We start from the raw sequence: 26,086 nt of genomic DNA on the forward strand, positions 1-26,086 counted from the left end.
TAAGCCAGAAAGCAGAGAAGGCAATGGCAGCCCACTCTGGAACTCTTGCCTGGAAAATCCCATGGACGGAGGAGCCTGGTAGGCTGCAGTCCATGGGGTCGCTAAGAGTCGGACACGACTGAGAGACTTCACTTTCACTTTTCACTTTCATGCACTGGAGAAGGAAATGGCAACCCACTCCAGTGTTCCTGCCTGGAGAATCCCAGGGACGGGAGAGCCTGGTGGGCTGCCGTCTATGGGGTCACAGAATTGGACACGACTGAAACAACTTAGCAGCAGCAGCAGCAGCAAGCCAGAGAGCATTTTAGCAGACAGTCTGAAAATATTAAGTCATGAAAGGGATTTAGAAATTCTAAAATGTGTTGGTTCCAGCTTCATTCATCCACTGTACTGCAGAAAGGAAGACATTTCTTTTTCCATTCTAAAGGCAATGGCACTCATCATACCTCTGGGAGATTTAATAATGTCCCACTTAACTATAGAACTGCTGTCTGCTCTGTTGACCACAGATAAGAAGGCCTTGAATTATGGAGGGAGGTTAGCTGGAAACGTCTTTGGAAATGATAGCAAAATGCAGAGCAGATCTGGTTTCAGATGCCTGGTTAGGTTGCTGCGATGGAGCTTAGGGGGCCCCTAATGGGGCAGCTTATGGGCTCTCGGGACCCCTGGGAATGTTAGATAGGGTTTTCAGGCCCCTAATGGGGCAGCTTATGGGCTCTTGGGACCCCTGGGAATGTTAGATAGGGTTTTCAGGTTTTCAGGGTTTCCACTGCAAGGGGGCCAGGATATTCATGGGAACCTTGTAGGAGCCCTGTTAGAAACAGCAGAGAGGATGAGAGAGGCAGAACCTGGTGGACAGTTGGAGGGGCAGAACTAGAATATTAACAGTAGTCATCCTAGGCTTTGAGACTAGGGAGGAGTTCTGTTTTCTTGATATTTTCCTGTGCGTTCCATATCAAGCATACTTTACTTTTATACTTAGAGGGAAAAGACTTCATAAATGGAATTCAAGTAACACAAGACCAACTCTCAACCCACAAAGTACAACATCTTATACAGATTGTCTTGGGGGCCTCTGTAGTTTCTATTAGGAGCCCCAAGAGTCTAAATTCCATTCTAGATTTGATTTTCAAGACAAACCCAAAATGTTCATTCCCTTATTTACCAAAGCCCAGGGAAAGCCTCAGGCAGAAAGGCATGTATGGATGGAGGTCTGAAGGCCAAGCCTGGGTCTAACCCTTCAGGTTCCCAAATGGGATCGTCTTTCCAACAAGCCCATCAGATAATCGAGGAACCCCAGATTTACTTCTGAGCAGATCTCCTTTTTCAAGGTGATTTTTTTCCTTTAGGAAATGAAGGGGAACAGGAGGATTTACCCTACTTATAGTTCAAAACACCACAGGCTGGCCACCATGAGTAACCATCTGCCACAGCTCTGCCATTCTCAGAGCTGGCAGCTCACACACCTGAGGGCCCTTTGTATCCTAACCATGGGCATCCACCTGTGGTCACGTGGGGCTGTTCACCTTCACTTAACGAGAAATCCTGATAGTAAGCCATAAACATTACCATAGTCGCCATCTTTCTGCTTCACAGAAGGTTTTAGATTAGCAACTGATGGGTCAATTGCGGTGAGTATATTCTTGGGAACTGAAAACCAAAAAGAGATATTTTAGATACTTTGGACACTTAAACAGATCTTTAAAATGTCCTGTAGATAAGATTAAAAAGATCAATTTTCTAATCAGTACATATATCATTCACTCTGCTTGTCCAACACACTCACACAGATACACCAATGGTACCCATACGATCATCAAATGTCCCAGAAAGGTCTATCTTGCAGTATTAAAAAAAAAAAAAAAACCATGGAGAACAAATAAAGAAGATATGGTATATCTATCCCATAGAACAATATTTAGTTGGCTACCCTGGTGGCTCAGTGGGAAAGAATGAAATGTAAGAGCTGCAGGTTCGATCCCTGCCTTCGGGAGGATCCCCTGGAGAAGGAAATGGCAACCCACTCCAGTATTCTCGCCTGGGAAATCCCATGGACAGAGGAACCTGGTGGGCTATAGTCCAAGGGGTTACAAATGAGCCAGACAAGACTTAGCGATATGGTATATCTATCCAATAGAATATATTTAGCAATAGCAAGGAGTGGCATCCAATCACTGGGGTCTTCTTGGTTTGCTTCCAAGACCCACCTTGGATACCAGAACACACAGGCACTCAATTCCCTCATATAAAATGGCATCTGATTTGCATGCAACCCACCCAATATCCTATTGTATACTTTAAACCATCTCTAGGTTACTGACAATACTTAATACAATGTAAATAGTCATAAGTGAAAGTGAAGTCGCTCAGTTGTGTCCGACTCTTTGCGACCCCATGAACCCGAAGCATGCCAGGCCTCCCTGTCCATCACCAACTCCCGGAGTCCACCCAAACTCACGTCCATCAAGTCGGTAATGCCATCCAGCCATCTCATCCTCTGTTGTCCCCTTCTTCTTCTCCTGTCCCCAATCCCTCCCAACATCAGGGTTTTTTCCAATGAGTCAACTCTTCGCATGAGGTGGCCAAAGTATTGGAGTTTCAGCTTCAGCATCAGTCCTTCCAATGAACACCCAGGACTGATCTCCTTTAGAATGGACTGGTTGGATCTCCTTGCAGTCCTAGGGACTCTCAAGAGTCTTCTCCAACACCACAGTTCAAAAGCATCAATTCTTCAGTGCTCAGCTTTCTTCACAGTCCAACTCTCACATCCATACATGACCACTGGAAAAACCATAGCCTTGACTAGTCAAGGCTAGATGGACCTTTGTTGGCAAAGTAATGTCTCTGCTTTTTAATATGCTGTCTAGGTTGGTCATAACTTTCCTTCCAAGGAGTAAGCGTCTTTTAATTTTATGGCTGCAATCACCATCTGCAGTGATTTTGGAGCCCCTAAAAATAAAGTCTGACACTGTTTCCACTGTTTCCCCATCTATTTTCCATGAAGTGATGGGACCAGATGGCCATGATCTTAGTTTTCTGAATGTTGATAATAGTTAATACAATGTAAATAGTCACAAATACAATGTAAATGTATTATTGTAAATAGTTGTCAATGTGGAGTAAATTCAAGTTTTGCTTTTTGGAATTTCCAGGAATTTTTTTTCAAATATGTTCAGTTCTGTGGTTGGTTGAATCCATGGATGTGGAACCCACAGATACAGAGGCCGACTGCTAAAACATGGATAAACCTCAAAAACATTACGCTCAGTGAAAGAAGCCAGACACAAGACCACATACGGTATGATTCCATTCATATAAAGTCTCCAGATAAAGTCAAGTGTATAGAGACAAAAAGTAAATTAGTAGTTCCCATTGACTCAGTGGTAAGAATCTGCCTGTACTGCAGGAGACAAGGAAAACACAGGCTCCATCCCCGGGTCGGGAAGATCTCCTGGAGGAGGAAATGGCAACCCACTCCAGTATTCTTGCCTGGAGAATCTCATGGACAAAAGAGCCTGGCGAGCTACAGGCCAGGGAGTTGCAAAAGAGTAGGACAGGACTGAGCGACTGAGCATACACAAGACCAAGGTGGGGATGGGACTGACCACATGTGCCCACGAGGGAACTTTGGGGGATCATGGAGATGTTTTAAAATTGGAGTGTGGTGAAAGCTGCACTTGTGTAAATGCTCAGACGTGTCCGACTCTTTGTGGCCCCAGGCCCCTCCGTCCATGGGATTTCCCAGGTAAGAATGCTGGAGTGGGTTGTCATTTCCTTCTTTGTGGGATCTTTCTGACCCAGGGGTCTCCTACCTTGGCAGGCGAATTCTTTACCACTGAGCCATCTGGGAAGCCTGGTTAAGGCTGAAAAGCTCTGAATGTTTACCAGAAATCACTGAATTGTTTCTACATGAACTGGGTGAATTTTAAGGTATGTAAATCACACCTCAAGAGCATTAATGCTGAACATCAACTTCCCTGAGATACAGTGAAACAAAATGAATGGAACTAACTCAAAACCCACCACTGACCTCTCCCAGCTGCAATTCTGCTTTCTGCCCACAGCTCTTAACTCATCTCTTTCTTAATAAGCCTACAGAGAATTCGAAGGCTCTGTGCTAGAATGGCAGCTCTCTGTATTGTTAGAAAGGATTACCAAAAGATAAAGAGAGAGGGCAGTGTAATAGACTCCTATGGAAGATGGTTCAAGAGTCTGCCAAATTGACCCTAAGAATAAACTATCCAGATCTCAAGACCCTCCAGGCAAGGCAGACGTGATGGTGGCAGGAGTCAAAACAGGAGGGCAAAGCACGAGTTCTGAAGACCCCCGCACTGCAGCCCAGCTGGGAGAAGGGAGAGGGAGCCAAGTGTTTTTGCTGCAGAAAACTGTTTATTTTTATTTGTTCTTCAGCCCAGCTGGGATCTGGGAGAAGTGGCAACAGGAAATAGAAATGAAGCCAATACAAACTGGGCAAGTTCAACTGTGCTGACTTTTTTTTTTTTTTGCAAAAGCGCTGGTAAGACATTTCTAGCAGCAAGAAAACCTCATTTCCTTTCTCAACGTGCTTAACAGAAGTCTTCCGGGGGATGTCCCAGGACGTTCCTACATTGTGAATATTCCACGAGCAGGAGGCCCTGGTGCCTTTGTGAGCGTCAGCAGCAGGGGTCACTTTTCAGGGCGGCACGGTGACATTACTGGAGGTGGTGGACACTGCCCAGCCCTTCCCCAGGAATGCCCCTTGGCCAACAAGCCCACTGCTGGTCCCAGGACCCCTGGTGGTACCCCGGAGAGCTGAGCTGTGCTGCCCCGGGTGCTTTCTGATGAAACAGGCTCTCCATCACTTCTGCACCCTGATCCCTCGGCAGGCGTGAGCTTTCTCTGCAGGAGTGGTGCTTCTTTCCCATGTCTCATCTCTTGGCTTGTTCTCAAGATACAGTAGGAGGAGAGCTGGGATCCCTGAAAATGCCAGAGGCTTTTCAATGCAGGAAAGACGGACTGCTCAGAAATGAAGGACATTGTGGGATGAGTTTTGCAGAATAAAACGTGAATTGCCTGTGTATGCTATAGATTGGGCTTCCCTTGTGGCTCAGCTGGTAAAGAATCCGCTTGTGATGTGGGAGACCTGGGTACGATCCCTGGGTTGGGAAGATCCCCTGGAGAAGGGAAAGGCCACCCACTCCAGTATTCTAGCCTGGAGAACTTCATGGACTGTATAGTCTATGGGCTCACAAGACTCGGACATGACTGAGCGACTTTCACTTTTCCACATGCTATAGCTACAGGGAACTTGCCCATTTACTGCTGGAAAATGGCTCTCACGGTGGGAGAATCTTTTCGGACCTTTAAAATAACAACAGTTATGAACACACCTGTCAGATTCTCGTATGTCCTGTTTCAAACTGATTCAGAATAAGGACAGACGCTGGGTGTGAATTACTACCACCCCACAAACCCATCTCCATTTGAGGTGAAAAGTGTTAGTTGCTCAGTCCTGTCTGACTCTTTGTGACCCCTTGGACTGCAGCCCACCGGGCTCCTCCGCCCATGGAATTCTCCAGGCAAGAATACTGGACTGAGTTGCCATGCCCTCCTCCAGGGGATCTTCCAGACCCAGGGATCAAACCTGGGTTTCCTGTATTGCAGGTGAAGTCTTTACTGTCTGAACGACTGGGGGAGCCAGCAAACCACTTTTCATGGAGCTCCCACTGAGCGTGGGCTCCTGTGCTCAGCATTTAAATCACGCCTCTCGTGCAGTCCTCTTAGCGAAGATGTGTAACACCCCCATCCCTGCAGATGGGAAACTGGGGCTCAGAGACGCACGATCACCTAGTCAAGAGTGACGCTTCAATTCCTAGTCTCACTCATACATGCCCTTGCTCTCTTCTGTGACACGGGGACATTCAGCCTCTGGCAACTGGATAAAGGAGAGGATGAGACGGTTGGATGGCATCACCAACCCAGTGAGTGTGAGCAAGCTCTGGAGATGGTGAAGGACAGGGAGGCCTGGCGGGCTACAGTCCACGGGGTCCCAAAGAGCCGGACACGACTGAGTGACTGAACAACCACCACCACCAAGACACAAAGCGATTCCCACTCAGATCGTCCCTCTCAAGTCTGTTACATAAAACCAGAGATGATGATTCTAATGGGCTCCAATGGTTTGCTAAATTTAGGCAGGCCCCCTTCCCGAATTTATTTTCTCCCTGAATGAGTCTGTGTCAAGCCTGGACCAGAGCAGCTTTAATAAAGAAGCCTCCACGGGTTGAAATGAGAGCCCCAAGTAATTTTTCACATCAGAGACAAAAGAGACCTCTGCTTTACTGCTGTTGTTTTTCACTAGGCACCCACATTGCACAGGCATCTCCGAATCCTGGCATCCCCTCATCCTGCCTGTCCCAAACCTGCACCACCCATTCCTCCTGTCCTCAGTCCCAGCACTTTCTATCCCTCCTGTCCCCCAATGCCAGCACCTACTGAAGGAGGTACCCCGCATTCTGGCACCACCATCCTTCTTGTCCCCACATCCTCTTGGTGCCCACCTCCTGGGAGGAGCCGCAGACTCCTCATGAGGTCTGCATGTTTCCTGTCCCTCTCAGAAACTGTCAGGGCAGGGATGCAGGATGTTCCTCTTTCTCAGTGACCCTCAGGATCACTGGCTTTGGGCCCAGGGAGAAGTCCTCTCCGAGAAGGAGAGGGGGAAAAGCTGATCAAGTTCTCTGGGTCTGCCTCCTCCTATTAGGAAGAAAGTCTAAAACCTAATCCCACCCAAGAAGTGTGGCTAATAACTAAATTGGATAAAAACTGAGAGCCAGGACCTCATGCATTAAAGAAGAGTGCTCAAGCAAAGCAAAGCAAAAGAGTGCTCAAGCAAAACACCTCCCAGCACAATCAATGACCAAGGGTCTGACATCAGCCAGACCCGCCGCCTACAGTTCAAAGAGCAAAAGGCCTGCAGCCTGGATCACTCCCCTGAGGGTACACGGAGAGGCTGAAACTCTAGCCCAGCCAAAGAGCAGTGAGGGAGGGAGAAGCAGGATTAACTGAAGCCAAAAAATAGGAGGCGTGTTCTTATTAAAATGCAAATTACTTACATTCCCAGGAAAAACCCTCCAAAGGCTCCCCTCTGCCCTTAGTGTTAAGTTGCTAAGTCATGTCCAGCTCTCTGTGACCCCTGGACTGTAGCCTACCAGGCTCCTCTGTCCGTGGGATTTTCCCAAGCAAGAATGCTGGAGAGGGTTATCCCTGCCTTCTCCAGGGGATCTTCCCAACCCAGGGATTGAACTCAGGTCTCCTGCACTGCAGGCGGATTCTTTTACTGTCTCAGCCACCAGGTGCCCTCAGCTACAAGCCAATCCTCAGTCTCCCATCTCCGAGGGCCCTCAGCCCTGTGCTCACCTCCCAGTATTTGCCTGCCCTTCACCTTGCTGACTCTTACTCACCTGGTCTCACTTGACCCACTCCCCTGGGAAGCCCTCCTGGTCTGCTACATCACCGGGGTCTGGAATCACCACATTCCATCCCATGAGGGCAAGGAACACAGTGCTCACCCACACCCCAACCCAAGGAGTGGGGTACTGGGTGGGCACCTCAAGATTGCTGGGCAGTGGAGACCACAGTTAGAAGCCGGGTATTGGAACAGACATCAATGGGGTGGGCCTTCCTGGCCCTGATAGCTCAGTGGGTAAAGAATCCGCCTGCAATGCAGGAGACCCCTGGTTCGATTCCTGGGTCAGGAAGATCCTCTGGAGAAGGGATAGCTACCCACTCCAGTATTCTTGGGCTTCCTTGGTGGCTCTGCTGGTAAAGGATCCGCCTGCCATGTGGGAGACCTGGGTTACATCCCTGGGTTGGGAAGATCCCCTGGAGAAAGGAAAGACTACCCACTCCAGGATTCTGGCCTGGAGAATTCCATGGACTGTATAGTCCCTGGGGTCACAAAGAGTCAGACGTGACTGAGCGACTTTCCTTCACTTCCCTGAGGCTCTTATGTAAGAGCATCTTGTTTAGGGTGGGAGGTTGGCTGGGCCGCTCTCTGGCAGCCAAGTTTATAATCATATCATGTCACATGGTCTCTGGCCAAGGCAGATCACAGGAGGGGGCTACCTGACCCCAGTCCAGCCAAAGAAACAGTTCTCTGGTAGGAATTTGGAAGGAAGTTGCCAGATTGGTAGTCTTTATAAATTGTTAGGACAGAAAAGTGTAACGTAAGAATCGCCTGGGTTGTGGGGATGACTGTATGCCATCTAGCCCAAGCTCAGAGAAAAGCCGTAGAGGGGAGAGAGAGAAGCAGAGAGACACACAGACAGAGAGACTCCATGCTCGCGAAGTTCCAGTTTAGTCCCGCCCTGAGGCTTTCTTTCCTGGTCTGGCTTCTGAAGATGGCTTTCTACCCGTAGGCTACCTCCCCAACAAACTCACTTCGGGCTTAAACCAGCTCAAATCGGTTTCTTCGCTCATATCCAAAGGAGTAAGACAGATCCGCTTAGAAATTAATTCCTGACTTCCTTCTTTTCTGTATGAACTTCCACATTAGTGGGAATATGTTTTTTTTTTTTTTTAAACATAAAATGCCCCCATTCCACGCCCCATTCGGTGATCTAAAAAAAATACACAGACATTGCAAATCACTTTCTAATGATTCGAGTTTCACAGTGACAACCCATCCGTCAAGGGGAGAAATGATTTTAAAATGTCAACCACTTAGAAGGTGATTAGAAGTGATGAGAAGTTGCCTGAGAAGGCATCTGTTTGGATGGGGGAGCAGGGAGGAGAGGTTGGGGACCCTGAGTTGCTCAGAGAGTGAGAGTCACCCCCTCCCCTTTAGAATAACTCCTGCAGAACCACAGGGAAGACAAGGGGGGAACTGTCCATGGTCCCACATCTGAAACCAAGAAGCAAAGCCCCCTCTCTGACCTCGGCCTCCTATCCTCCAATGAACTCACTCAGATGCCTCCCCTGCCATCCTCTGACCTCATCCGAGGAGCCCTTGTTTCCCCGCCAGCCCTCATGCATCCGGCTGGATGTACCCACCAACCAGCGTCCCTGAGAACTTGGACCACTAACCCCGCAGGCCCTCGGCACACCCAGCTCACATCACCACCATCCTTCCTGAAGTCAGCCTGTCCTCCGGCCCCCACAGCCCTCACTTCAGACTTTGATCTCCTCTATCCCCTCTCCCCTCCCCGCTGCCCCATCCTCACAGCCGACCACCCCGGCTCACACTTCTTTTGAGAAGACGGGAGCCACGCAGTTGGAACTCCAAGCCGTCCCTCCATCCATTTCCAGAGTGTCTGCTCCCACCCCCATGGTGAGAAAGGACATGTCCTCTGGCCCTCGCCACCTTCTCTGGACCCCAATCTTTCCAAATAGGCCAGGTGCCTCCAGCGTCTCAAATTATCTGCCTACTTTCCCAAACCTCTCCAATCCGCCCAATGTTTACCATGTCTTCTAGCCCGCTTCCAGTCGAACTGGTCTCTGCGTCCATCCCATCCAGCCCACCCTCTTTCAGCTGGAGCGGTCCTTTAAGACTCTAAACATCATCACCGAACGAGTCTCCCACTGGCACCTCCTCCCAGGCCTCACAGGACCTGATTCTGGCCCCCTCCTGTACCATCTTACCCACCTCCGTCCTCACCCACTCACCCCTCCTCTCCCACTCAGCATCTGCCAGCTCATGCCTCCCCACCCCTCAGAGCACAGGGGCAAATTCACCTCCAAGGAAGGTTCTCTGTGGAAGATTTCTCCACCTTCCCCACAAACTAAAAGGCCCCTCCACCATTATCCTTCTGCACAGCATCCTGGCCTTTCCTTAAAACAAACAAACAAACAAACTTATTTGGCTGCACTGGGTCTTACTTGCGGCATGTGGATTCTCCCTGACCAGGGGTCTAACCTCGGGGCCCCCGCACTGGGAGCTGAGTCCTAGCCACTGGACCACCAGGGAAGTCCCATCCTGCCCTTTGCTGAAGCATCATCATTCATCACAGTGGGTAAAGAGAGATTTCTCTGGTGATTTGTTTAATGCTCATCTCTCTTCCCCCAGGGCTTCCCTCATGGCTCAGATGGTAAAGAATCTGCCTGCTATGTGGGAGACCTGGGTTCGATCCTTTCCCCTGGAGGAAGGCATGGCAACCCACTTCTTGCCTGGAGAATCCATGGACAGAGGAGCCTGGCAGGCTACAGTCCATGGGGTCACAAAGAGTCCGACACAACTGAGCCATTAAGAGCATCTCTCTTCCTCCACAATTCGTAACGGCGTCTTTTCTTTTTTAACTAAAACATACCAACAACGTGCTGAATGAGTGAATGAAGGAGAGGAAGCTTGGGCTGGGATGTGTGACTCCTCAGGTCCTGAAAGCCCACCCTGTCTTAGTTAAAAGGAGCCTCAGCCTGGGCACGGCCCTCGCCTCGCCCATGAAGGCACATCAGGAAATCCACCTTATTTGCAGGTTACCGTCCTGCCCTTCCTTCCACGTTCAGCAAGAGACCTGCAGTTACTGGAACTTCAGACAGATCTGTGCAGCTTCTTGGGGTTTCCCAGGTGGCGCTAGTGGTAAAGAACCTGCCTGCTAATGCACGAGACATAGAGACGCAGGCTCCATCCCTGAGTGCGGAAGATCCCCTGGAGGAGAGCACGGCAACCCACTCCAGCATTCTTGCCTTGGAGAATCCCATGGACAGAGGAGCCTGGCAAGGCTGCAGTCCACGGGGTCACACAGAGTCGGACACGACTGAAGCGATTTAGAACACACATGTGACTTCTTGAGTTTCTTGAGGAAACTCAACCAGAATAGGTTCCAGGCTACCCAGAGCTGCTTCACACGGGAACCAGTAAAGACTGGAAGGCAAATCAAACCGTGCCTCCTGGAACGTGAATGTGGGCGCTATTATTTTGGGACTGTATTTCTGTAGTTACTTCACTGTACCTATTCCAGCTCTGATATTGCAGAGGACATATTTAGCTCAGGATATAAAATGCTGTGGTTGCAACAAAATATTATTGAGCTGTAAAAAGGAATGATGTACTGGCATGTACTCCACCATAGATGCACCCTGAGGACATACTAGGTAAAGAAGCCAGTCACAGAGAATCACACATTGTCCAACTCCATTCATACGAAATGTCCAGAAGAGGTAAATCCATAAGATCGGAAGTGGTGGTTGCTTGAGGTGGGACTAGGGGGCGAGGGGTGGATTGGGGGAGGACTGCTAAAGGGTCCAGGGTTTCTTTGGGATGTGATGAGACTGTTCTTAAATTTTTAAAAATTTTCATTTATTTTACTGACTGTGCATATATGATCTTAGTTCCCTGACCAGGGATCGAACTTCTACCCCTTCAGTAAAAGCTTGGAATCTTAACCACTGGACTGCTGGGGAATTCCCAAGAATGTTCTTAAGTTAATTGCAATGGGAGTTGCACAATTCTGTGACTCTATTGAGACCACTGATTTGTATGATTAAGGGGTCAACTGTATAGTTTGTGATTTATAGCTCAATAAAGCTGTTTAAAAAAAGAAGAAGAAGAAAAGGCTAGGGGTACCTGGCAGGGAGAAAGAGGTTTCCATGAGCACAAGTATTGGGTTCTTCAGTTATGACGTTCTTTGCTTTTCCTTTGCTTCTATACTTATTTGAAAACAAAAACAAAAACAAAAACCCCTCAGCAGTCCACGTGTCAGGATTACAAACTAGAAATCCATGGTGCCCTCAGGGGGTAATTAACACTTGATTTATAAATGTCGCTTTATAAAATTGGAATCAATTGAACCAAGAATTTCATTTTATGATTGGAAGACACTAGGAAAAAAAAGTAAGGCTGTCATGTAACATATTTAAAGGCTATAGGTAAGCATTTGATCTGTTGGCTTAACCCCAGGGATACATCGATAAAATGGCTATTGGCAGTCCAGAGAATTAGTCATTTTAGGGCCCAAACGCAAGACTGGAAGATTAACTAGGAGTCAAGCAATACTCCGTGAACTTACATGACATATCTATAAATTCTAGAGCCTCCTGAGAACTCAGATTAAAATCGTTCTTCTCGGTGACATCCGCTTTATCCCGTTTCCTTATTCTTCTCCTTCCCTCCCCTCTTGCTGCCAATCTGATTACTAAAATCACTTTTCTTTTTTTTGGCCATGTGGCATGCATGATCTTAGTTTCCCTACTAGGGATCGAACCCATGTCCCCTGCAGTGGAAGGGCAGAGTCCTAACCACTGAACCACAGGGAAGTCCAGCTAAAAGCACCTTTGACCCAAGAAAATTCTATCGCTTATGACATGGACATTATAAACGAGGATAAAGGACAGGAGGAAGCCTCATGAGTGTGAGAGAAGACAACACAGTGTCAGGGTGTGTTGGGCAGATGCCATGACTTGTTGCTCCAAACCTCCTTCTGTTCACACGACCACCGCCTCCCCAGGAGGCAAAATCTCCAAAAGGCTGGCGGAGGGTGTATCCTTACCACACGCGTAGAAGACCGAGAGATATTTTTTCACTCCTGGCAGACAGGGGCTTCCGAAATGGTGGTTGTTGACGAGGACTTTGCACCTCTGCTTCCCGTAACATCTCCTGGATAACACGTGCAGAGCCGAGTAAGACAGACAATCTGAGAGGCAGGAGACATCAAAAACTTTTAGGTTAGAATCCATGTATGGCTTCGGTTCTTTTCTGAGCCGGACTTCACAGTTCATGGAGATCAGCTGTGATTATTCGATTATTTTCCGTCTCATTAAAGCACCCCACAGAAGGCTGAATACTATACAGGCAGTGCTGGAAGGGCTTAATCAGCTTACTCTAATACTCTGCTGTCATGGTCTGAAAACCTATCTATATATCATATTGTGTTATATATTATAATATTAGCGATTTACTAAAATTTTGTTTTCTTTTTAGTTTTTATTGGAATATAATTGCTTTACATAATGCTGTGTTAGTTTCTGCCGTACAACACCGTGAATCAGCTACAGGTATACACCCACCCCCTCCCTCTTGAGCGCTCCACTCAGCCACACCCCCATCCCAGCCTTCTAGGCCACCACCGAGCACAGGATTGAGTTCCCGTGCTGTGGCAGCTTCCCACCAACTGTTGTACACACAGCAGCGTGCATCTGTCAATGCTCCTCTTCCAGTTCACTGCCCCTCTCGTTTCCCCCGGCTGTGTCCACAGTTCAGTTCTCTGCGTCCATGTCTCTATTTCTGCCCTGCAAATAAGTTCATCTGTACCATTTTTCTTGATTCTGTATATATGCATTAATGTGCGATATCTGTTTTTCTCTTTTTGACTTCACTCTGTATGACAGACTCTACGTGCACCCACGTCTCTACAAATGAGCCCATCAGAAATCCTTATACATTTTTGAACAAGGGGGCCTACATCTGCATTTTACACTGCCTCTGCCCAGTCATGTAACCGGTCTTGCATACACAGCAGGCAAAACGTGTAAAACACTGAATAAAGACTCTTTCTTTTACTCCTTTAGTTTAGTTATTGGTTACTGCTCTTTGAAACAGTTTCGTTATTGGTTGATTTTGAGAATCCTTCTCTCCTATGTGAACATAAGCACTGTGAGGACAGGGGCTATTTCTATTTTGTTCATCATCTAATTTTTCCGGCCTGACCAGCTGTGGAAATCCAATAGCTGATGAATGAATGAACGGGCAGATGGATGAAGAAACATTTGGCCAGCTTTTTCGGCACTCTGGCACAAGATCTTCACCGTTACTAAATATTAACTGAACACGTATGGAGAATGAGGCACTGCGTCATGTGCAGTCCAAAGAAAACAACCGAGAGAAGCCCGCCATGAGTCCACAGGATGTGCGATGGGGCTGGAAGACAGAGCCCATTCAGGTGACCTGCCGTCTAGCAACGTGAAACAGGGTGAGTACCAGCAGTGATGGTTTAGACAGGACGTGACGGGGTCGGAGGAGGCAGAGATTGCTGGGGACCAGAGTGGCCAAGACAGGCCTTACGGAGGAGGGGGCTTGGTCCTTGGAGAAGGAGCATGACCAGGGTACCGGCAGGCCAAGAGAGAAAGGCACAAACACCAAAGTCAGTGAGCCGGAAGCGCTTAGCGGGCGTCTCAGGGCTGAGCCTGAGCTGGAATAGCAGGTGCGGGCAGGTAAGTTGCAATACTCGATGAGGAAAAGTAAAAGACAGCAAGGTCCAACTTCTTCTGAAAGCTGAGCTAGAGACTTTGAGCTCTATTCTGCAAGTGCCAGGGGCCCCAAGAAACACCCTGATGCTTGCGTCCTTTGGGGACATCGCTATTGGGTGCCCTGGGAGAGACAAGGAACCAGAGGGAGGGAGACTGGTTTGGAAGCAATTTTAATCATACCTGTTGGGAGGAATTAAGGGCTTGAACAGCAGGGAACAGAGAGGGAGAGAATTCTAGAGACCCTGCAAAGTTCAGCTCAGTTACGGTAACAGCAAGCATTCTGCTGAGGCTGTGTTTCACTCGTGTGTCTCATGAGATAGGTTGTTGATTATACATCTTATATTTCATAGAAAATATACAGAGAATATGATATATTATTAGTATCATAAGTTGTTTATATAACAATATGCAGCTAGATAAAGGTGGGGAAGCTCACATCTCAGAGAAGTTCCATCTCTCCCTCTTATATTAATATTTTAGAGATCCGTAAGAGTCCAGTTGAAAGCAAGAATCTGTGGTAAACACCAGAGAGGTGGGAAGACAATGATCTTAAGGAAATGACGATTAAATAAATACATACACACATATATGAAACATATAAATTAGATATATTTATTTATATGTGTTTATTTTATATTCTCACATATAATAATATATGGAGCATGCTTATATGGACCATATAAACATATATGTATAAATGTGTGTGTGTATATATATGGGCATATATATGAATATATATGTACATATTTTTGCAACATAGCTTGTTTGGTTTAGTTGCTAAGTCATGTCCAACTCTTTTGTTACCCCATAGACTGCAGCCCACCAGGCTCCTCTGTCCGTTGGATTTTCCAGGCAAGAACACTGGAGTGGGTTGCCATTTCCTTCTCCATGTTATATACCTAAAAGTATGTAATATGTATATCTCAACAAATGATGAGGAACATTATTATGAAGGCACTTGATCTGAATATCTTCATGAAGGTTCTGGTTTATTTGCCAAGTCTAATCCCACAATGCCTGATCACTGGAGTGCATGGCACACGGTAGGCAGCCAACAATGATGAATTCAATGAATGGACCGGTGGACTGGCCTGGACACCAGGAAATGCAAACATCCCATACACCTGGCTTTGGAATGTGTTCTGGGAGGGTGACCCATGAGTTCGAATCTACGCTGAGAAAAGCTGCCTGGAGGGGCCGTCGGAAGCTGTCATCCTCTTTTTGGCCCCTGGGTCAGTTCTACTTGGCAACTTGCATCTGTTTTCTGACTGCGTCTGAATACTTCAGTCTAAAGGACGCATCTTGCTGGGCTAAATTTGTTGGGGTTCTCATAAATGACAGAGAAGTAAACTGAGCAAGTCAGGCAGCCATTGAGGATGGAAGGAGAGGTTTTGAAGTGCCAGAGCATCAAGCATGTCTCTGTCAAGAGTAAAGACTAACAGCCTGAACAGTGTTCTGGCAGCCCACCCAGGGCTCAAATCAGACCACATAAAGTGGGCTTGATAAAGAGATTTTACAAAGGCGTGAATGGGATATGAACCCCTCAAAGGATGGTGCAGGGCCCTGAGGAGGAACAGCAGAGAGAGGCTACCAGCCCCGAGCCTGAGGGGCGAGGGTAGGGGTTTCCAGGACACGGGCTGCCCCACCGAGCGGGCTGCTGCATGGAGCTGGGTCTGCAGTGGGCGCTCCCTGTGAGTCGCGTTGTGTTCCCTTAGCCGCTTTTGTGCCTGGATCTGTCATTGGATGGGGAGCTCCTGGAGGGCTCTGGGGTTTCTCTGCTGTTTGCCCAGAACCTACTATCTGTTCAACTCCCTGAGACTCTGTGTTCCTCCCCCAGAGCTAGAGGAACATCATTTTTACCGTCTTTCTGTGAGACTTGTGCAAAGCAACTGCAGGAGTCAAAGCGCACATAAATGTGAACTGCTCTCACCAGCTGTCGCTGAGGTTGAATGAGCTCCCTCGCTGAGCCTGTTTCCTCAGTGGGACAGTGACCATACGGAGAGCAGTGCTGATTTACTGGCTGGCATGAGTACTGCACGAAGGTTACATTTAGAGGGCCCAGTGGCAGCATCCGGTGTTCGTCAGTTACCGTGACTGACATCGGGCCACTACCTCAGATGGGAAAGCGGCACTTCTACAAAAGGCCTTTGGGACTTAGATAATTTATAGTCTGAACTAAATGCCTTCTTTGGTTCTTTCAAGTGAAAACAGGCATATGGAATGATGAGATATACTATATACTACACACACAAATACTGGAAGGAGAATCACTAAGATTCTCAGGGGGCTATTTTTGGCTGATGAGAAAGAATTTCTTCCCCCCTATTGATTTTAAGATACTTTCCAAGTTTTTGTGAGTTTACATTGCTTTGAAATGAAAGCGTACAAAATGAACTTTCTTAAAAAGAAAAACAAAATTCATATCTGGATAGAAGACAGATTTTAAATATGAGTGTCTCTGGGGTAATTTTTTTCAGAAATGTAAATTTTTCTGCAAATGTAATGATAAATGATCCTTTGTATACCTCAATTTGCCCCAGGAGCTATGGGAAGTTTATCTAGGAGTAAAGATATATCCTTTGAATTTTCTTCCCGTTTACTTAAAATTTTTTATTGAAGTAGGATTAATTTACAATGTTGCGTTAGTTTCAAGCGTATAGCAAAGTGATTCAGTTACACATATATGTTCTTTTTCAGATCCTTTGCCATTACAGGTTATTACAAGACACTGAATGTAGTTTCCTGTGCTACACAGTAGGTCCTTGTTGCTTACCTGCTTTATGTATAGTAGTGTGTATCTGTTAATCCCAAACTCCTAATTTATCTCCCTAGTACTCTTGCCTGGAAAGTCCCATGGACGGAGGAGCCTGGTGGGCTGCAGTCCATGGGGTCGCTAAGATTCAGACATGACTGAGGGACTTCACTCTCACTTTTCACTGTCCTGCATTGGAGAAGGAAATGGCAACCCGCTCCAGTGTTCTTGCCTGGAGAATCCCATGGACGGAGGAGCCTGGTGGGCTGCTGTCTATGGGGTTGCACAGAGTCGGACACGACTGAAGTGACTTAGCAGCAGCAGCAGCAGCAGCAGTCCCCTGTAGTTCATTTTTTTTTTTTTACTATTTTTCATTGCTTTGTGGGTGCACAGGGTTGATTATGAATATTTTTGCTGTTTTTAGGAGCCTTATTATTATTTGGACATTTATCAATTGGAAATTTATCTATTATTAGCACATTTATCAATTGGAAAAAACCCTACATCTCAAGATTGAGAATGAGCTGTATGACTTCCGTATAAGCCACCTATATTGAAAAGAAGTAACAAAAGAATTATGAAGTTATTCTTGGAAGTCCAACAACTATTATTGTTTTTTTGTTTCAAATACATGTTTATAGCCGAAAACTTGAAAACCACAAGTACTGCTAAACCAGGAAAATAAAAATCCTCAGTAAATTCCATAATCAAGAAAAACAATGGCTAACCTTTAAAGAGCATCCTTCTAGTCACTTTTCTATATTTAAATATCCTTCCCCCTCAATGGATCATATACATATGACTCTGTATGCTGCTTTTCCTCATTTATTAGCATATTTATGAAAATTTTTTAACAGAAGCATCATTTTAAAGAGTTGTATAGTTTCTCACTTTATAAATGTGCCAGCTCTATTTACAATACCCTATTGGTAGATGTTCCGATGGTTTCCATTGTTTAATGCCATAAAGAATTGTGCGTGAAACATCCTTAGAGCCAAATACTTGCACACGAGCATGACGGTTTCTAACTCTTGGAAGTAGATTGCTTTGTCAAAGGGTATTCAAAATATTAAAGCTTTTGATACATGCTGCCAAGCCGTTCAGAAGGGTTGTATCAATTCACACTCTTGCCAGAAATGTCTGAGAGCCCCAGAAACTTTATATTTTCTTAGGATGTGTGCCTGACCATATTTCTTAAGGCTAACAGAGGAAAAGCGTGGGGAAGACTCTATTTGCAAGACCACAATCCTCTTGGACCCAGGAGGTCCTGTGACCAGTGTGATTTGCAGAGACAGGCTTCTGCACTCATAGTTACCCTGGGAGCCAAAGAATTTATCTTGGTGAGAGTGAAAGAACCCACGGTGTATTTTTAGGAAGAGGCCCAAGGTAATTCAGGTCCTATGTAGCTCTGACCATTTCCTTGTTGACACTGAGCGCTGAACCATTGGCAGGATTCTTTTTTTTTTTTTTTAAGTGGTTATTTCCCTCCCAGCCTGATTTTGTTTGCACCTCTCTGCCTGGCAAACTACCCTCCGCCCCAATACATGTGATAACAAGATACTCAACTATTTAATTTTTATATTTTTGGCTACCATTTCACACTGAAACTGCATTTAATCGCTCTTTACAACCTGTGTTTATTTAGATAATTAGGCGGGTTGCTCTTACGAGACTTCTTGGCAGTGAGAGCCCCTGGCACCTTGATCTTTGGCTGAAAAGTCCAGGCCTGCCCACACTTGGCCGTGGGGTGGCCTTAGTCCAGCCTTTGAGACCCACTGTGTGGTTTTTCTCACTCTCTTATTAAGGAAATAGCACCCCTGGAGCCCACCCAGAAAGTATAACTGCTGCAGGAAATGACGTGCCATGGTGGACACCCAGGGAGCTTCCTGGAAGCCTGCCTTCCAGAGTCCATGCCCAGGTCTGTGGGAAGGCGTATCCTTTCTTGTGTCAGATGCTGCTCCACTGGGGTTTCTCTGAGACCAGCGCTGATCAGCCACTTTTCTATTTTCTTTCAGTTTCTTTTCCAATACAGGAGCCATAACTTCTTTTTTAAAAAAAATTTGGCTGCACCACGTGACACGTGGGATCTTAGTTCCCTGACCAGGAATCAAACCTGTGCCCCCTGCATTGGAACCTCAGAGTCTTAACCACTGAACCTCCAGGGGAATCCCAAAAGGAGCTGTAAGTTCTGAAGGATCTGACTTGCCTGAAGATCTTTCAGAAATGTCTTTGCATCATCGCTTTCAATAGAGACACCAGATCTGTGTTTAAACTTGTATGACAGTTCAGTTCAGTTCAGTTCAGTTCAGTCGCTCAGTCGTGTCTGACTCTCTGAGACCCCATGTACTGCGGTGCACCAGGCTTCCCTGTCCATCACCAACTCCCGGAGCTTACTCAAACTCATGTCCATCGTGTCGGTGATGACATCCAACCATCTTATCCCCTGAAGTCCCCTTCTTCTCCTGCCCTCAATCTTTCCCAGCATCAGGGTCTTTTCAAATGAGTCAGCTCTTCGCATTAGGTGGCCAAAGTATTGGAGTTTCAGCTTCCGCATCAGTCCTTCCAATGAACACCCAGGACTCATCTCCTTTAGAATGGACTGGTTGGATCTCCCTGCAGTCCAAGGGACTCTCAGGAGTCTTCTCCAACACCATGGTTCAAAAGCATCACTTTTTTGACAGCTGGCGTGGTCATCAGCCTTGCTGCTCTTTCTAATTTTTTTGCTTGAAAGCTGTGATGATCAGCCTTTGTGTTAGTTCCTGGGGCTGCAGTAACAGAGAACACACACTGGGTGCCTTAAACAATAGACTTCTGTGTCCTCTCAGTTCTGAGGCGGGAAGCTGGAGCTATCCTGCGGGTTGGCCCCTTCTGAGGATCCCTTTCTTGCAAGTGGCCGACCTCTCCTTGCGCCCTCACGGTGTCTTCCCTGTGTGCACCCGTGTCCTGAGCTCCCCTTCCTGTGAGGACAGCGGTCACACTGGATGAGGGCCCTCCTTATATTACCTCAAATTAGTCACTGTTTTAAAGGCGCATCTCCTCAAACAGTCACATTCTGAGGTACTGGGGGTTAGGACGTCGACAAGGGGATTTTAGGGGGACACAGTTCAGCCCACAACAGCCTTCCGGATGGCCCTCCACGGAACTCACATCCACATGTAGCCTCCTCCCTCAAGGAATCAGCTGGTCTCTGTGACGGCAGACTCTGGAGAGGTGACAGGGTGTGGCTTCCATTTGCTCCTCTGCCTCTCGGGCTCTGGAAGAAGCCGGCTGCCATGTTGCAAGGACGCTCAAGAGACCCAAGTTGAGAGAACCAAGGCCACCCGTGAACAATCAGCACCAACCTGTGCATCACATAAGGGAGCCTCCTTGGATGCTCAGCCCTCAGATGACCGCACCCCAAGCCGATAGCCTGGCTGCAACTCCGCGAGGCCTCACGAGACCCTAAGTAAGAACTTCCCAACCAGGCTACCCTGGAACCCCTGCCCCCCAGAAACTGTGAGGCGCTAACTGTTCGTTTTTGTTTTGAGCCATTAAACTTGGGAGTATTTCGTTACATTGCAATAGCCTCTGGAGCACAGTGGCTAGTAACGCTGCAGCACGCCAGGCCTCCCTGTCCTTCACTGTCTCCCAGAGTTTGCTCAAGTTCACGTCCACTGAGTCGGTGATGCTACGTAACCGCCTCATCCTCTTGCCGAGTAACTGAGAGCTGAAGCCTTGCTCTGCTCTGCTTCCTGACTGAGTGTGCCAATCTGCACTGGGTACCCAGACTCCGAGCCTGCGGGACTGCCCCAGACTTTAGCTTATATCACAAGAGGAAAAGCACACATGTCCCCTTGCAGAGGCCCACGGCGAGCCCTGACCACTTGGCGTTCAGGCAGCTATCATTCCAAGTTCATGCCAGGTTCCAGGGCCAAAAATAAACAGCCCTTTCTCCTTCTTCAAAGCGCTAAGGCTGAGCCACAGTAATAACTGGCAACCGAGAGCACAGCTCTCACGCCGGCGGCCCTTGGACCGGATGGGGCCTGTAGGCATGTTTTATTTGGCTCTCACAGTATTTTAAAAGTTGGGAAACTTTACATTTTAAAAAAAATCAGATTTTCAGTATCTCCCGAGAGGTTGGAAGCTATGACAACACCAGGCCCACATACCAAGCCAGCAACCATCCACTTGCTGAGCCCAGCGTAGGCGCCTCACTTAGGAACAGGGTAGGGGTGGTTCTAATTCATTCATGGGGCTTAAGATTCACTCGGGCACCTACTCTGGGCCAGGCCCTGCTCTGCTGGCTGGGAATCCTCATGGCAGAGACACACAGCACCTCTGCAGTGCTGGCCTGCTCCTGGGCAGAGAGACCACAAGCACCTAAGTGACTCCAGACTGTGAAGACAGTCAGACAAGGACAGCTCGAGGCGGAGACCAGGGCGAGGTGCCATGGTGGCAGGGTGCCTCGGAAGATCTCTGAGATGATGTCCGAGCGGACTCCCGAATGATGAAATGAAGCTGACCATACAAAGATGTGGGGTGAGAACATCCCAGCCCAAAGGCAGAGCTTGTGCAAAGGCACTGTGGTGTGAATGAGTGTGGAGGGCTCCAGAGGCGGGACCACAACTGGGGACTGGATTTATTCTAATTACAGAAGACAGAGTGGGGGGCTGTGATCTGAGTTGCCTTAGAAAAGCTCCTTCCAACTGCTAACAAAGAAGTGGCTAAGGGAGGGAACAGAATCAAGGAGAAGGGAGGAGGCCCAGATGGTCTAGATGAGAGAAGTCCAGAGTGGGGTGGGAGCAAACGGGCTGGATTTGGGATCCTGAGAGCAGGGAGTGCCCACAAGACTTGCAGATGCAGCGGAAGGGGCATGGGGTCAAAAGAGGGAGTCCAGCTTTCTAAAGTGGGGGATATTAAAGTGTGCTTACACCAGATGGGAAACTGACGATTCTGTGGGACAAACACGCCAAGTGCGGTTTAAAGCCTTCGTGGACAGTTTACCTGTGCCGAGGAGTAGAGAATTTCTTAGCATTCAGTAAGATTAAGAAAGTTCATTGGCCCAGGAAGCCAAGGTTTCCTGGCTCCGCATACATGCACAGTCCCGCCCTTCGGTGTTAACCCAAAAGGCGAGCACCGAGTCGAGGCCTCCACAGGGAGCTGGGAGACAAGATGAACGGGCACTTCCAGCCTGAGTGGGAGAAGGTTTGGGGGAGAATGGATCCATGTACATGTATGGCTGAGCCCCTCTGCTGTTCCCCTGAAACTACCACAACACTGTTGATTGGCTATATTCTGATACAAAATGCTTTTGCTGCTAAAAAAAAAAATCAATGGGCATTTGAGATGGTGAGTGGACAGGGACCCAAGATGGTGAGATGGATGGGCACTTTCAAGGACCCTTTCATGTTCCCCTGGACCCGTTCACACGGCAGAGCTCAGAGCCTGTGGGTCTCTGACACTGGGTGTCGGCTCATGAATGCAGTTGTGGGGGTGGTGAGGGGAGAGGGCAGGGGTTTTACGATGTGACTCGGGCAGGGCTTCAAGCTTTTAAAACTGACCAGCCAAGCCAAGGGCTCAGTGTCCCATTCACAGACTTTTCCCCGAGTCAACAAGGCTTATTCACGACTGACCCAAGGATTCCTTGAACTCTCCATGGGAACCTGTCTTTTAGCCACAGTGTCTGTTAATGTTTTCTTTGGCTGATGACTTTTCACTTTTAACCTAACTCCTGAATGCAACTTCCCAGGAATGTAAGGCAGCAACTTCCAGAACATGTCATTCAGCCAGCATGTGGATCTACCAACTTCTGCTCAGAAGAACCCCTGATTAATATTAAGTGACCCCACACCAAGGTTAAGAAGTGTAATTCCTTTCTGTAGATAGAGGTCGAGTTATCCGGGGTGCCTTGTTCAGCTAAGCAAACTAGAGGACACAGGGAGCCCCTGAAGGACGTGCAAGGGGTCAGTGACCAGACTGGCCCTTTAGAAGGCTGCCTCCGGCCACCCTGGGGGGAAAGCCATGTCTAGGGGCAGGGGGCCTCCTGAGATGACCAGGCAATGGTCCCTTGATCTAACGCAGCAGCAGGAACAAGGGAGGACGGGGTAGAGACATGAACGCTTGCAGATGTTATACGAGAGGGAAATTGGAGTTTCCAAACTCACAGGTCACTTGCTGGGGTCCCAGGCATGGACAGACAGGGGGAGCCACCCTCGTGAGTGTCTCTCTACCCACATGGCAGCCAAGCCTGTTAAAATGGGGGCTAATTAAGAGAGGCCAGATGCCCACTTCAGGCTGCTTCTGCTGTCTGCTGGGCTGCCCTTCAGACACCCTCCACCCTCCCGACCAAGGGCCTTCCTTCCCTGAATGCTGGGCGAGGGGCCTCAGAGACATGGGACACGTGTTCCTTGTGAACTGGTTTTTGGTTCTCCCTCTAGAGAGTCTGCCTGTGTGACTAGGTCACTTTCTTTCCTTCCCCCACCTCCCCCCCAGATCCAAGATATCACTTACACGTGAATTTCTTTTTAAAATTAATGTTTCATTTCCCATGTGATCCAGGGATCCACTCTAGCAATTTAACACATCAAGGAGCTCGTTTCAGATTTGATGAGTGAAGTGCACCTTTTTTGCTGTTTCCCAATCGAGTCTGTTCTCCCTGGTAACACGGAGGGTCTAGGCGAGGCTGCTTCACCACCGCAGACTGGGGACTGGGATCGTTCACTTCGTGTGTCATTTCAGCCAGACTACGGTGCCCAGGGGTTTGGTCAGACACCAGTCTAGATGTTGTTTCGAAGGCATTTTTAAGATACGACTGACATTAGACATAGAGAAGAAACTTATGATTATCACAGGAGTAAAGAGATGGGATAGATTAGGGATCTGGAGTTAACAGACGCATTACATCTAAAATAGATCAACCACAAGCACCTGCTGTAGAGCACAGGGAATTATACTCAGTATCTTGTAATAACCTACAATGGAAAAGAATCTGTAAAAGGTGGCAAAAGGTAAAGAGTCCACCTGCCAGTGCAGGAGACGAAAGAGACGCAGATTTGATCCTCGGGTGGGGAGATCCCCTGGAGGGGGAAATGGCAACCCACTCCAGTATTCTTGCCTGGAGAATCCCATGGATGGAGGAGCCTGGTGGGCTACAGCCTATGGGGTCCCAAAGAGTCAGACACAACTGAGTGACTGAGCACACATGTATATAAAACTGAATCACTTTGCTGTACACCTGAAACACCGCATTTAAATTTTAAAAAGATATGACTAACATTAAATCAGCAGACTTTGAGCAAAGCAGGTCACCCTCCATAACCTGAGTGGACCTCAACCGACCCATGGAAGGCTTTAAGAGCAAAGACAGGTCATCTGAAAAAGCTTTTCTCCAGGCTGAAATACAAAACTCTACCCATATTTCCAGTCTGCTGTCCTGTGGAATTCAGACTCAAGACTGAACATCAACTCTTACCTGCTTTTTCAGACTGCCAACCTGCCCTGCAGATGCAAACTTGCCAGGCCCCACAACTGCGTGAGTCAATTTTTTAAAAGCAGTCTATCTATCTACCACCTACTGGTTCTGTTTCTCTGGAGAACCCTAATGATAATAGAAGGTGACTTTGAAGGGTGGAATGTTTCCCTGGTGGCTCAGATGGTAAAGAATCTGCCTGCAATGCAGGAGACCTGGGTTCGATCCCTGGAGGGGCGATCCCCTGGGGGAGGGCATGGCAACCCACTCCAGTATTCTTGCCTGGAGAATCCCATGGACAGAGGAGCCTGGTGGGCTACAGTCCATGGGATTGCAAAGAGTCGGACACAGTTGAGCGACTTGAATGATGGCCTTTCAGACGTCGTCTTAGCTCCACACTGCAGATTTCTCAGAATGACTCATTGAGCTCTTCTTCAGCCTACAGGCTCAGAGCCTTGCACGGCTCTTCTCTCCACCTGGACACCTTCCCCAGGGTCTGCAAGCTCTCCTCCTCGCATCTCTGCTCAGCATGCCCATCACCCCTTTACCCTGTGCCTCCCTGCAGTACCCCCCACCTGCCGGCCTGCCCTCTCTCCTTTCCTCACGTGCTTGTACCCCTAATGCTTATCAACACCTGAAATGTGATGTATTCGCTCGTGCATTATCTGCTTTCGTGTCGCATCCTTGTCCACTGCGGGAAGGTCAGCTCCAGATAGACTGTCGGTCACTAATGACTCTCCCAAGCCTGGAATGGGCCTTGCGTACAGTAGGCACTCAATAATGATGAGGTGCAGACTAACTCAAAGACAGACTGATTACGCAAGGAGTTGGGGGGGGTGCGGTGCAGAAGGAGGCAGACCCTGGTGAGTGGTTCCCCTTGCCCTTGACTTTCTCTCTAGTCAGGGTACCAGCCAGTGGGGACCAGAGCCCCAGTCTCCCCAACAGCACCCTGATAGCACCCACATAAGACACTTACCAAAGGGGGGGAGCCGCTCGGCTTCCGAGGAGCAGACATGCCTCTCCTGGGTCCTCCTGCCGTAGGTCGCAGAGTAGATGTTGAGAAACTTGGACTCGTGGCAGTGCAGTTTCAGCTCGTGGTCTTCACACACAGTTTTGTTTTTTAACTCATCTGAAGCAGAAACCAAAATCAGCGGCACCATCAGCTTCCCCAGAAGGACTCTGTGAGCATTGCCCGAATCCCAGGAGGCTCCCATCCTCTGTGGGGCTGCACCCCCGGAAGGGGACAGACGGTGTGGCCCTGCCTGCCAGGGGCTCTCTGACCCTGCGAGCCTTCTGCGGGGGGCGGGGGGGAGCAATGAGTGGACCAGGATAGACACCCAGGGATTACGCCAAGGACCAAACTGAGGAGGAGGAGAGACGTCAGGGTGAAGAGGCCAGGGCGTGCTGGGCCAGTCCTAGGACAAGCCTGGCCATAAAGGGAGTTCCTCTCCCTCCCCACCTGAAGACACAGATTTCTTGGTTCAAGGGAGCCTTTTCTCAAATGTCATCTAGGGACCCACACAGCTGCGTGCTCAGTCCCTCAGTTGTGTCCATCTCTTCTCGACCCCATGGACTGTAGCCTGCCAGGCTCCTCTGTCCATGGAATTTCCCAGGCAAGAATCCTGGAGGGGTTGCCGTTTCCTCCTCCAGGGATCTTCCTGGCCCAGGAATTGAACCCGCGTCTCTTGAGTCTCCTGTATTGGCCAGAGGGTTCTTTACCATTAGTGTCA

At 48.2% G+C, this 26,086-nt stretch overlaps 1 protein-coding gene across 8 annotated transcripts in view; it reads right to left on the bottom strand.

Moving 5' to 3' along the window:
* EVA1C (eva-1 homolog C) overlaps positions 1–26,086 on the bottom strand; it is a 121,791-nt gene that overhangs the window by 31,257 nt on the left and 64,448 nt on the right. For 5 of the 8 annotated variants that reach the window (XM_027538056.1, XM_027537792.1, XM_027537965.1 and 2 more), the window contains 3 exons: positions 25,333–25,485; positions 12,462–12,605; positions 1,570–1,650 (listed from right to left, as the gene is read on the bottom strand). In XM_027538056.1, the coding sequence (XP_027393857.1) occupies positions 1,570–1,650; positions 12,462–12,605; positions 25,333–25,485 (378 nt within the window). The remainder of the gene's footprint in view (positions 1–1,569; positions 1,651–12,461; positions 12,606–25,332; positions 25,486–26,086) is intronic. The other 3 variants (XM_027537705.1, XM_027537882.1, XM_027538140.1) reach the window with 3 other exon arrangements.

Source organism: Bos indicus x Bos taurus, chromosome 1 (genome assembly GCF_003369695.1).
Source record: "Bos indicus x Bos taurus breed Angus x Brahman F1 hybrid chromosome 1, Bos_hybrid_MaternalHap_v2.0, whole genome shotgun sequence".
In the NCBI taxonomy this organism is placed as follows: Eukaryota; Metazoa; Chordata; class Mammalia; order Artiodactyla; family Bovidae; genus Bos; species Bos indicus x Bos taurus.